The sequence below is a fragment of the Elaeis guineensis genome, chromosome 1, assembly GCF_000442705.2.
Source record: "Elaeis guineensis isolate ETL-2024a chromosome 1, EG11, whole genome shotgun sequence".
NCBI lineage: Eukaryota > Viridiplantae > Streptophyta > Magnoliopsida > Arecales > Arecaceae > Elaeis > Elaeis guineensis.
Window position 1 is genome coordinate 119910845 of NC_025993.2, and position 12289 is coordinate 119923133.

At 35.6% G+C, this 12289-nt stretch overlaps 1 protein-coding gene across 1 annotated transcript; it reads right to left on the reverse strand.

Moving 5' to 3' along the window:
• Positions 1–759: 759 nt before the first annotated feature.
• Positions 760–2406, reverse strand: LOC105032458 (transcription factor FER-LIKE IRON DEFICIENCY-INDUCED TRANSCRIPTION FACTOR-like). Its single transcript, XM_010906912.4, has 3 exons — positions 1929–2406; positions 1156–1527; positions 760–1054 (listed from the first exon to the last, which is right to left on the reverse strand). The coding sequence occupies exons 1-3, from the start codon at positions 2394–2396 to the stop codon at positions 950–952; spliced, it is 945 nt and encodes a 314-aa protein (XP_010905214.3). The 5' UTR covers positions 2397–2406; the 3' UTR covers positions 760–949.
• Between the last annotated feature and the right edge of the window lie 9883 nt (positions 2407–12289).

Consider the following 12289-nt stretch of genomic DNA (forward strand, 5'->3'; position numbering starts at 1 on the left):
ATTGTTTTGAAATCTCATGGTAGGGACAGGGAATTAATGAATTTGAAGCCATAATTTCTTGAAAGCTCAGATATTGAAGCCATATGAATCAATGAGTTTGAAATCATGCTTCAGAACTTCTTTTCTTATTATTTCCTTTTGTGTGTTGCTTTTTTGATGCGACTCTCTGTTTTCTAATTATAACCTTGAAAACATGATCGGTGAACCATGGATGCAATAATTTTGTGGCAGAAGGGTTTTAAAACCCCTGATGGGATAAGGTTGGTGGTGGTGGTTTTATCTAGAAGTCATAAGATATCTTGTTATATTCATATTAACTTTCTGGCTGTCAAGAGCTAATTATAAGTCAAATGGAGGCCTTAAATCAGTTTAGTCAACTCTCAAAGAGTTGACATAACCATTCTTGAAGCTATATTTGTGTGCTACTTATAGGTAGGGCCTCCTCATCTCTTGTAGGGTGGTGAGCATGCAACCTTGTGCATGTCCTAGGCTACAGGGACGTTGCTGATGAGGAGGATGTGCCCATCCTTTCTTAAACCATGATTTTTACAAAAGAAAAAAAATGGAAAATAGCCAAAAAAAATAAAGCAATTGAGCTTTGTAATTCAAATTTTCTTTATTTCAAGTTTTCATGCTAAATCCCGCAAAAAAATTGTCAAAATAGATGTCCAACAAGCTATGGCATTAAGACTTTCCTTTTTAACGTAATTTGGAAGCAACCATATCCAAACTAGAGTATGGTACACTATATGTATATCTTTGATGATGTATCATATAAAAATTATTTCTCATCGGCAATGGTACATCATTGAGAGTTTCTCTCTGTTGCTACTTCCTCATCTCAAGATCAGTAAACAAAAATATCTTGAAAAGTTTCTCAATTTACAACTCCTAATGAAACATGTTTAAGTGGTTTATTTCGGAAACTAGATTACGAGGGAAAGAAGATTTAAAGGATTGCCGTCATCTCGAACTCAAATCCCTCCTTGAAAATGGCACCCATTACCCATAGCTTCAAAGTGGACACGTTCATCTCCTCCATGAATCCTCTGACCTGTTAACACCCAGAAGAATGAATCAGTTGATGTCTCAAAATTAATGCACCAAGAATACTCACAAATTAAAGAAGAAAAAGGCTGGAAAAAAAAAAATTACATTTAGAGTTAGCACGAATATTTCAGAAGCGATGGAAATGTTAGAGCTCTCCAAATGGAAGCACCCCAGAGACTCGATTGCAGTGTAGAGGGATGATGAAACACCTTCATTCTTGCTGCACTCCAACCTCACATAGAATCTTCCTTTGCGAACTTCAAAAGCCATCAATTGCAACACCTTTCCCCCAACTGGATTACTTCTCCCCTGATCAACTTGTGAAGCCTTCCTGCTGTTCTCGGAGAGAATTCCTGACAACTGATCTACTTTTGAAGAGGATTCAAGCAGCCTGATTTCCTCTGCTAGCTTTCTTGCTTGCCTTTGAAGATTTTGCACATACCCAACTGCATCGGCGATGATCGAAGCCTTGTCCATCTGCATCATTCAGTTGAGAGAACCGATGAAACAGTCAAAAAACTACTCCAATGTGCTTATCTTGGGCATATCTTGTTTCTTGGTTTGTTTTAATAGAAGAACTATTACTTTAAGTAATTGGTCCCCCTTTAATGTCAAACATGAGCTATGCAAGTGTCATCCTAGTGCCAATTGAGGAGATGGACGCATTGAAAGAAACATGGATTTGACTTTAGAAATGCAATCAATTTATCTAATTGGCACAAGCCAAACGCATTCCACAAGCTTAAAAAAATGAAGGGCCTCAAAACAAATACATTAAGAAAAAAAAATAATTTAAGCCTTTTCTTGTATATAGTAAGCCAAATACTAGTGTGTCAAGTTTTGGACCAAGAAGATTGAAGGTTGATCAGAGTGCACACCTTAGTTATGTTAGGAACCAAGGACCGCAGCTCATAGAGCTTCTCCTTCATTCGACCACGCCGCCGCCTCTCTGAGATCAAAGTCTTCGAACGATCTCTCCGCAACTTCGCCACCCTTGTCGTCCTGCCTGAGGAATTGCCATCACCTTGTTTCTCCTCAGGACTCTCCTTGACAACCCTACTTGTAGGTGCATTGCCATCTACTGACAAGTAAATGTCGGAAGAGTCCTCGACTGCATTGATGCGCAAGCCGGAATTTGAGGTGCCTTTGCCTTCGCCATTGAACATATTTTCACTCTTCAACCACAGCCCATGGCCATCATACTCATTTCCAAAGAGCATGAATTCATTGAAGACATGATCATAATCTGTGATGGTTGCGTCAAAGGTATTGTTGTTCATGAGATCATGAGGGATGGAGTCCATAAAGAGTGTTTGTGGGGTGTGGAATAGGTAGTAGTCCTCCATATATCTTGGGTTGGCTATTAATCCTTGATAGCTATCTGGATGGCGTGCCTGACAGCATATATATAAGGTGGGAAGTGGTGACCTTTGCCTACGTAGTATGAACGGAATCATGAGCGAATATAAGCAGATTATAGAACTAGATTACAATATAGTCGAACAGTATTTAATTACCTCTTGCCCTTCTTCTGTTGTAAGTCACGTACTAGCTCACTTCGGACACGTGGATACGCTAAAATGGCACGTGTGGTCCACAGATGGACGGGTTACTGTTAAAAAAAACGATCGCCTAATGATAAAAATAAAGTAATTGATGGAACGGGGGGCTCATATATGTATGCATGCATGTACCATTTTTGCTTCAATAATTAAAAAAGAAACGAATAATGAGAATTACATAAATAAATTATATATATGTATGTATGTGTGTATATATGAATGTTGATACGTATATAATGTATTTATGTGTATACAAATGGCTGTATACATACCATGGCATGGATTTCTTCCTATCCCAGTTTTAAAAAAGAAAAGAAAAGAAAAAAACAACTATGACACAATAACAGAGCATTTTCCCATCATTGCTAGAAGGATGGCAAAACATCTTTAATATATTGGAAAGGATTCCATATAATGAGAATAATGAAACTTTAAAAGCATCTTTATTTGTTTTATGTTTTTCATAATTTTGATATTTTGGTTGTTGCATATCATCTGAGGTTAACAAATATCATTGCCCATCTCGATCGATAGGGTTTCGGTTGCCACCAAGGTGGAAAAACTTTGTTCATTAGCAGAACGTCTAACTCAAATCTTTTATTTTGATCACTTCAATGGTGCCATGCTGCAGAAAGAGTTGGGCGTGAATTGCCATGGAGAATCCAAGATTTCTTTGTTGGTTCTTCATTGGATGCGGATTCCACGGGCGTTCACACCTATTTTTGGTAGACAATGGCCGATATATGCCATGCCACCTTGGTGCATTTGGAAGCAATATTGGATGGTTCCGACCATCTCCTTGACGTCCCACGTCTTGCACGATTGAGCTTATATTTAGTGCAGCCTTCCAACCAAGATAAAAACAAGAGACCTTTTGATAGGAAGGTCGAATATTTAGCCCTTGTTTAGTTACGTTTTTGGCTTTTTCAAAAGCACACAGTGTGGCCAGTTTGTCTTCAACTGGCATGAAATAATTTGGCTTTGTCACATCTAAACTGCTTTCAAAGTCATAAACCATTTAACTTTTCCTTTTTTTTATTTTTTGCTCGTAGACATACCCCATTTAATTTATTTCCATTCTTTTTTTCTTATTGGGTACGAGGAGGAGCAAAGCTAAAAGAAACAAAAGAGTTACCATCCATCTACAGAAGAACTAAAAAGGCCTGATATGCATGGCTCCATGAGTGTCAACCTGAAGGATTTGAGCAAAGAAAAGATAAATTTATTCCAATGCTTTGGGAGTGCTGCTTGAGTTCAGACTTCCATCTGATCAGTGTGGTTGAACTAGATCTCTCGTTGTAAGATTGCTAGAATTTAAGGACTATCTAATTCTCATATGCTATTGTTAAGAATTTGCACATAGGATAATTGCGAATTAGAAGAAATATATTTCTCTTTATTTTAGGAAAATATTTAAATCAATCATTTGATGAAAACAAGGAAATGATAAAACTACATCAGAAAACACCACCAGAAGCATAAGCATCTAAAAATCAGAAAGTTCTTACTTGGTTGGAGTTAATATCACTCATGTTCAGTAGAAGACTTTGTCTTTGAATTTATGGTGCCTCATTCTGATTGTTTTTTTCCCTCCATCATTTGGCTTCACATGAAAGAATCCACAAATGGAGCTTCCCCTAATAAAATTCTTCATTTGTGGAATTTTTAGTTATTCTTTATATGCTCATTCTCTTTTTTTCTCTTTTAGTTTCTGATGTAGTCCAACATGATGGATTTCTGATCCATGACAATGAGAGTTTTACCGACAACTCCATTTAAAAAACAAATGACAGCATGAGAACCAAGAGATGGCAACAAAAAGGCTTTCATTACTTTAGGCGATAATGTCCTCTTATGCATAATTGACACATTATTAGGCCCCCAATTAGAATCTTGGAGGACATCACCATCTCATGTGGTGTCCCTTTTTTAGTCAGGGGATTAAGCATGACCCGGTAGGTCAGCTGTTTGGTTGTTATCTTTCTGGATAAGCCTAAATTAGATACAACCTTCCCCATTTGTGTTCTCTAAAACTTCTTGACATAGTTTAAAAAATTGACTAGAATTATGTTTGATTTCGAACTTGGAGTAAACAATTATCCAATTGGATTTGGGGTTCTAGAAGGTCAGATTAGACCGAAACTGACCCGAACACAATATAACTTAGACTTGACTTGTACTTGAAGCTGAGACCCAAGGGTTGGGCATGAGGTCTGATATTAGGTTCGGGTTTTCCAATCTATGCAAGTATCAATCTGATATAAATGAATAAACTCAATCTGAATTGACTTTCAAATATGCCTAACCTAAATGTAGACCAGCGAGACTTAAATCCATACCTTCTCGGCGAATCGCTTGTCTAAACTTTAAGAATCAGAAAGCAGTTTGGGTTAGGTCTAGGTCAAGCTAGAACTGGATGCAACTAGATAAACTTGCAACCCAATTGTCTATTTGTGCATGTTTTCGATTAGACCATGCCTATGGAGTTCAACCTATGCGTCAGGTATGGTCTCAAGATGAGAACCAAATCCCAAATGGATCAGCTATGGTTCTTACAAGAGTAGATTAACCTTGATTAAATGCAGAATAAAGCTTCTCCAGCAGGTATTGTATAACAAGATCATGTAGCAGACTTTTTGGAACATACCACATTAGCACTTTTTCGCTTCTTAAAGTGGAAGAGACTTGGCTCACAAGAACTCAAGAAGGCACCTATCAGTGCAAATGATGAGGTAAAGGCATTCGCATCTAAGTACACACAACCCCATTCTCAAGCTCATTTTAAGGTATTTTTCTAGTTGATTTTGCTGCCACATCAAAATTTTTCTAGATCCACATTGTGGGACCTAGCTCCCAAAACTCCTAAATTGAGAAGCAAGGTTTTAACATGTTGAAGTATTGGTTATCTAAATGTGGGACCAAAACTGATATGAATTCAGATCTTGATATAGTGAGATATCTATCTCTCAGCTGATATAATAGAACTCTGATTATATGTATACTATGTTGGACGAAAATCTCGGGCTACATATTAACATCAAATAACAAGATATCTTGTGATATCGGTTTATCTGCCAAGATGAAAATCTTGATAATTAAGGAGAGAGGTGCTAATTCTTAAGACCATGGTCAATTTACTTGAAGAAGGAAATATTCATTGCTTTTATATTTATTGTATTTGGCATTTAACATGCCTGATGTTCCATTCAATCCTTCAATTGGTGGAAAATCCCATTCAGACTCCTCTTCATCCAATTAAGGTTTTCATTTATGAAACCATAAGAATGATACCTGCACGATGCATTGGGGAATAGTAAAAATGAAAATATAATTTTATATAATAGAGCAACAATAAAAATTTGAAGAACCAAATGAAAAAATACAAAGCACGATATTAACCTTCCCAATTACTTCGATCATTGGACTGGCACTTTAATTGTAGAAAGAAATAGAAGCGAGATTTTTTTCAGTCTGCTACTACCTTTGATTCCCGTGATACTAAATTCAAGATTGAGATTTTTTTTTTTTTTTTGTTAGAGGAAAATAAATAAGAAGCATTTCTTTTAACAAAAAGTTTACAAAAAAAAGGAAGCAAGATTTTTTTGACTTTCCTTTTTTTTGCACAACTTTAGAACGGCATTTTTTTTTCCTTTATTATGAATGAATTTGTCTTAATTTAATTCATTTTTTTGAATTTTTTACATGATTTCTTGTAATTGTTATGAATTGTTCCTTTTTGAATGATTTTTTTCCTCTTTGAAGGGTTGACAAAAAAGTGTAATTTACTCATGGAGAAAATATTACGAATGGATTATTTTTCCTTTTTTGGTACATATGGAGTTCCCACAAGAAATAAGAAGCTTTTTTTTTTTCGTTTTGAAGAGTTCCAATAGAATCTAATTATTTTAAAAATATGTGCATTTTCTATTCTTTACATGATTTTTCAAAATAACTGAGAAGAGATGATTTTTCTATGATTTTCTTTTAAATCTTTCTGAATTTTGGAGAGGGTCGAGTTTGCTATCTCCTTTCTGTTTAATAGGTATATATATGGATGTAGAGATGGTCTAATGATGTGGATGACCTAACTAATAAATCACAATAAGCTCAACAAACTAGCTCCTTGACTTGCCACAAATCAGTTAAGCATCTGTGGTGTGCAGGGAATCCAATCTGACCTTTTATCTACCAAATCAAACACAGATCAATAATGTCAACCCTCATCAACAATGTCATTTTTAAATTTTTCCTTTCAAAAGTCCAGATTCCTTAGTTATTTTTGGTTTTTCTTTTTTTATTATTTTTTTTTCTGGATAAGTAATTTATCACCTATGACCACTACATGAATAAAGGATGCACTCCACCCACATCACACATACATGTCCCATATGTTTTTAACCGAAAAAAAAGACATGATTAATGTGGTTTTAGATTTTGTGAGATCCAGCCAGGACCACCCCTTGTGTAATGTACATAGCTTGGAAACAACTGAAGCTATATATTACTAGATTAGAAGAGATATGATTAAAGTCAATCACAGAAAAGCAGCATAAAGAGATGGAAAATTGAAACAGTCCCTTCATATCTTCCATTTAGAATGCAGAAAAGAATACCTAGGAAATCACTGTCAAAAAAATAGACAGAATTTAGCAAGATGGGGGTTGCGCACTCCACTACAAGGTTGCATGCCTTTGATATTTTCTTGTATGATACCTTTTAGAGAAGGCTTTTTCTACTGCATCTACTACTACTACAATCAATACACATTGTCTAACTATTTCAACATTTATCAAATTAAATCTTTTAACCAATGATGATTCATTCTTCTTAAAAAATAATGATGGCCCTCATTGAGAACACTTCAACGCCTGAACTATTGCCTAGCAAACTATGTGAGCCCTGGAAATGAGCAAATCTTTAGATAATATCAACCTGATGTCAATTCTTTAACTATAAATTGATACTCCTAGCTAATGCAGTTCTACATAAGAAAGAGGCTTTTCTTGAATACTAGAGCATGTAATTTGTAAAAAAGGTAACTTATCCAAATCCAAGAGACTAAATACAAGCTTCTATTTGTACATTTCAATCCAACAATACCCTGTCATTAAAATACCTCTTTTGTCATAGTTTCCCCATTATTCCCTTATTAACTTGAAACATTTACACTTCCCCATCCTTAAAATACCCTTATTTTATTCTATATTTTATTGGGAGACAAAACAATATTTTTTGCAATGTAAATAGGATCACCGTGTTTGGTTGTACCATGATGATCCTGTGTGACATTAATCTCAAACCATCCTTACTCCTCAAATCACCGTCCAACCCAGTGACAGTGATGGGATACTCATCTTTAGTATTGGGAATCCAACATTATCTTGGGGCAGTGATTTTAAACTGAAATTTGAGGATAAAAATATCTCCTAATACAACGAAAAAATTGATATATCAATATACCATTCATATATGATATTATATATATTATATTTATGATATATATTATATTATAATATATTATTAATCATATTATTGTCATATTATTATTCAATGATAATTTTAAATTATAGTAGAAATATATTATTGTACTTTATATTGGTATAATAAAATTATTTAATAAATATTCTTACTTCTATTTGCTTTATTTTCCTAATCAAAATAAATATTAGTACTAAAAGACATATTAGAAGTATAAATAAAAAATATTAATTTCATAATTATAATTAATATATCTCTATAGGATTAACAATTTATAGGACAAATAAATTTATTTTTATAGAATATATTAGTAACTAATATATATTAATATTTTAATATAATATACTTTATGTGATTAACAAATATATTTTTATGAAATATATCAGGGGTAGTTTTGATATTATACGGCCAGTGATCTTGGATTTTTATGAAATATCAAATAGATTACTTGTGGATACTTGGAGGTCTTTAATTATTAAACTACAACCTAGCAAATATAGTGATCTTAGATTATTGGGGATTAGATTATCCTAAGATTTAGATCATCAATGATCTTAAATCACCGTGGTGATCCCATTTAGGGTCATGGAATATTACCATAAGCTTTTGGGGTCTACTGGTAGGTTAACATAGTATCAGAGGTGAAAGTGAAGGGTTCAAATTCTGCTCAGTCCAGATACAAACAGAGTCAGGTGCTTAAGATTTTGGGATCTGCTGGTAACCTAACAATTCTAATGCACCATTCTTATTCAATAAGTCTTCCAAATATAAACACATTCAGACAAATTGGCTTCCTACCTATGCCAATCAAATTTGGTCCGACAAGCAGGAGAAAATGATATAAGGTAATGTTTTCGGAAAAAGGCTTTCGCTAGGAAATGCTTTTGGATTTTAGTGCAACTGCCCTGCCTTGGATTTTGATATCAAAGTATGGATGCGTCTGAGTATGCTGAAGAATGCTTAGGAATTAAAATGTCAGGATTATATGCGTTACCCTCTATAAGAAAATAAAATTTTCACCAACTCACATGTTCAGAAACTCATGTAGCTGGAAAATTTACCCCTACTTTAATGTGACGTAGTGCTGAGAAATCTTGCACAACAGTATGATCTGTATAGAAACTCATTTTCCCTTTTCTCTCCATACTTTTAAGACAACTTTGTTGAATGATCTTAAGATCATAATCTGCTTAGCTGTTGGAAATTTAAGATGATTAGAGATTTTGTTTAGTTTATAGTTTACCTTTCTTATGGATGATTACGCAAAACATGTGAAAGAACCGCAGCGCACAGCATAAAATAAGCCAATTTCTACACAACTTGATTTTCCCCTACATTAGTAGTAATGGATGCATGCTAACATTTCCTCCCCCCTATCAATTGGGCCAACTCTGTGCTTGCATATAGCAGTAGCACATTAGAATCTACAACAAAAGATTTACAGCACAACAGTCTGTGCGATCGATCTATCTAACGGTCAAAATTTTCTTTTATTGCATCAGATTCCATGCTGGCTGTCAGGTAGAGATTTTGTTTTAGAGCTTCATCTGCCACTTTTAGTATCTACTCAATAGTCCTCATCAAGACAATCAAGATACATCAAGTATCAACTAGTGTAGCTGGTGGTCTTCCCACTGCGCCGGAGGCCATGTAGATGGAAGTTCCTAAGGAGATTTTTGAGACCTTCCCAAAGAAGTTCTGCAGAAATACATGACCACATTCTCATTGTAATACCTACCACCAACCACAGTTTTGCTATATGACACAACAAAATTGCTGATATCCAAACTAGACATAATCATTGATATAACATCTATCATACAATAACAGTATGACAACACAGAAGAACCACATAGAACAGTAGATTCAGTACCACATGAATTTGCCCAAATGAACCATATCCACGCCTAAATGCAGGTCTCAAGCTTCTTCAAGGAATTTGATGGGACTCTGTCCTATCATTTTCCCTCCGAGAAAGGAAAAGAAGAGAAAAAATGTGCATTTCTCAAGCTTTGTGACTGTAATTTGAGTAGTCCGTTAGTCTTCACATGATTGACACAGGAATCAATCAGAGTGGTGCAAATTGCATTACATAAACAATGTGCAATTTGAAAATGCTAATGGATTGCTAAACACGAATCTAGTAAGCCAGCACAAAGGTCACAGTTAGATGAAAGTGGTAAACATAGAGAGGAGCAGGTGCAAAATGTAGCATTTTTAAGTGCTGCAGTGCATGCTAAATATGATATCCGATTAATGAAATTGAGTCATTGTGTTTAATTCATGTTTTATTGTACTAAAATATAATGGTAACCATTGTTGCATTACAGTTTTTAACTAGTTGATTATCTAGTTGCCATGTTAGATTGCATACGAGCCTAGCTAGCTAGAAAAGGAGTGCAGGTGTAAAGACGTTTGTCACTCAAGTTCGTGAACATTAATGTCAACAACCATTACGTCCAACTTGCTAGGTAAATACTTGAGTGAGTGAAATATAATACAGATGAAAGGGGAGAAGGACGTAAACATATAATCAGAACTGCAGCGTAATATATATACTGGAACCACCAAAACAAGGCTTTTGCTGCATTGCAGGATGAAAAGTACGGAGAAACTAACATTAATGGAGAAGAAAAAGGTGAAAGTGAATGGACAAGAACACGGAGGGGAGGTTGGAGAAAGAGACAGAAGAAAAGGATCTAAAATCTAGGGGAGAGTGGAGAAAAAAAGGAAAACCGGTAATGAGAACTTCGTAAATTGCTTGAGACATGATTTTCCTATTTGTACCTTCACATCTCCAGAAAGTTTCAAACTTCTTCCGAAATTGAAGCGAGCCCGGCCACCTGAAGTTAGAACCGTAGCCACTCCTTAACAGGAAATACAAACCTTTATCCTGGGATAACGCCAATTTCGTTGAGGCATCAAACTCACAAAAAGGCGTGCCATGGAGCTGATTGGGAGTCATCAGGCCAGCTATAAGGAAGGGGAGGATGGGAAGAATGGGGATGGGTTGAGGGTGACTGGGTGAGGGAAGAAAAATAAAGCTAAAGAATGAGGAATGAAGAAGCTATGTCCAGCAAACAGTATTATGGATAGAACCAGTTGAAATTTCTTGAACAAATTCTTCTGTTTCCTTGAAATTTAGCCTTACCGGTATTTAACATGTACCATGCACTTGAAAAGCTTTCTTAAATAATATTTTTATTAACATGTACCATGCACTTAAAAGTTTTTAGAATTTAAAAGGTCCCGATTTCTTTAATCTCTCCAGTTATAAAGAACAAAAGGATGGATAGCTTTTGAGATCCTATCGAAATACCTCAAGCCCACCAATCTAAGAGTATATAAGCACCATAAGAATTTTTAACCATCCGATATGGGACTATTATTCCTCAACTGGAGTTTGCCAAGCAGGCCTCTTCATCTATTGATTGCATTGACTGTTTTTTCTCATATAATTAATCTAGGAATGGATTATGTACGTCCAAGGCTGCAGCATCTCGCTGTTTCTTGTAATTGAACAAGTCTTGGGCACCAACGTTGTTTCCTATTTACAGTAGGTGTTCCGTTCAATGTGGGACATATGAGAAATGACAACTAGCCCTGCATCCAGATGTCTATTGCACATTTGAGATGCATTTAATTTGTTTGGTGCAATCCAAGTCAAATGTAACCCTCAACTTACAGCCTGTAACGGTTTAATTTCACGGTGATGGGCCTGATGGCCCTACACGAGCAGAAACTTCGTCGGGTACTGAAGTTAAACCTTTTAGACTACCGATATCCAGTCCACAATAAGTTGCTGCTCATCCTAATTCAATTAATAGACCGATAAAAATGATTTCATCAAATAGTCTGAGAGTCATGTTAAACAACGCTGTGGAGCACCCGCCACCAAGTAACTTAGTTTAGCTTGCCCCAAAAAAATGGTCACAAGGTCTCTGCTCAGCGGTCACCGAGCAGAGGAGCAACCTCGCAATTTGAGTTCGACATGGTAACGGTTTGAAACAAGGAAAGATTACGTGAGCCATTTATTCAGGTCGCCATTTTTCAGCGGAAGCTCAATCCAAATCATACTCCCCGAGTATTTGCCCTTAAAATCTCCTTGGCTGCTGGAAACCAATCAGAATGAGGGATTTCTCTCCAATCTGCAGCATTTTTATGGTTAAATAACCGACAAAGGTGAAAGAACTATATCA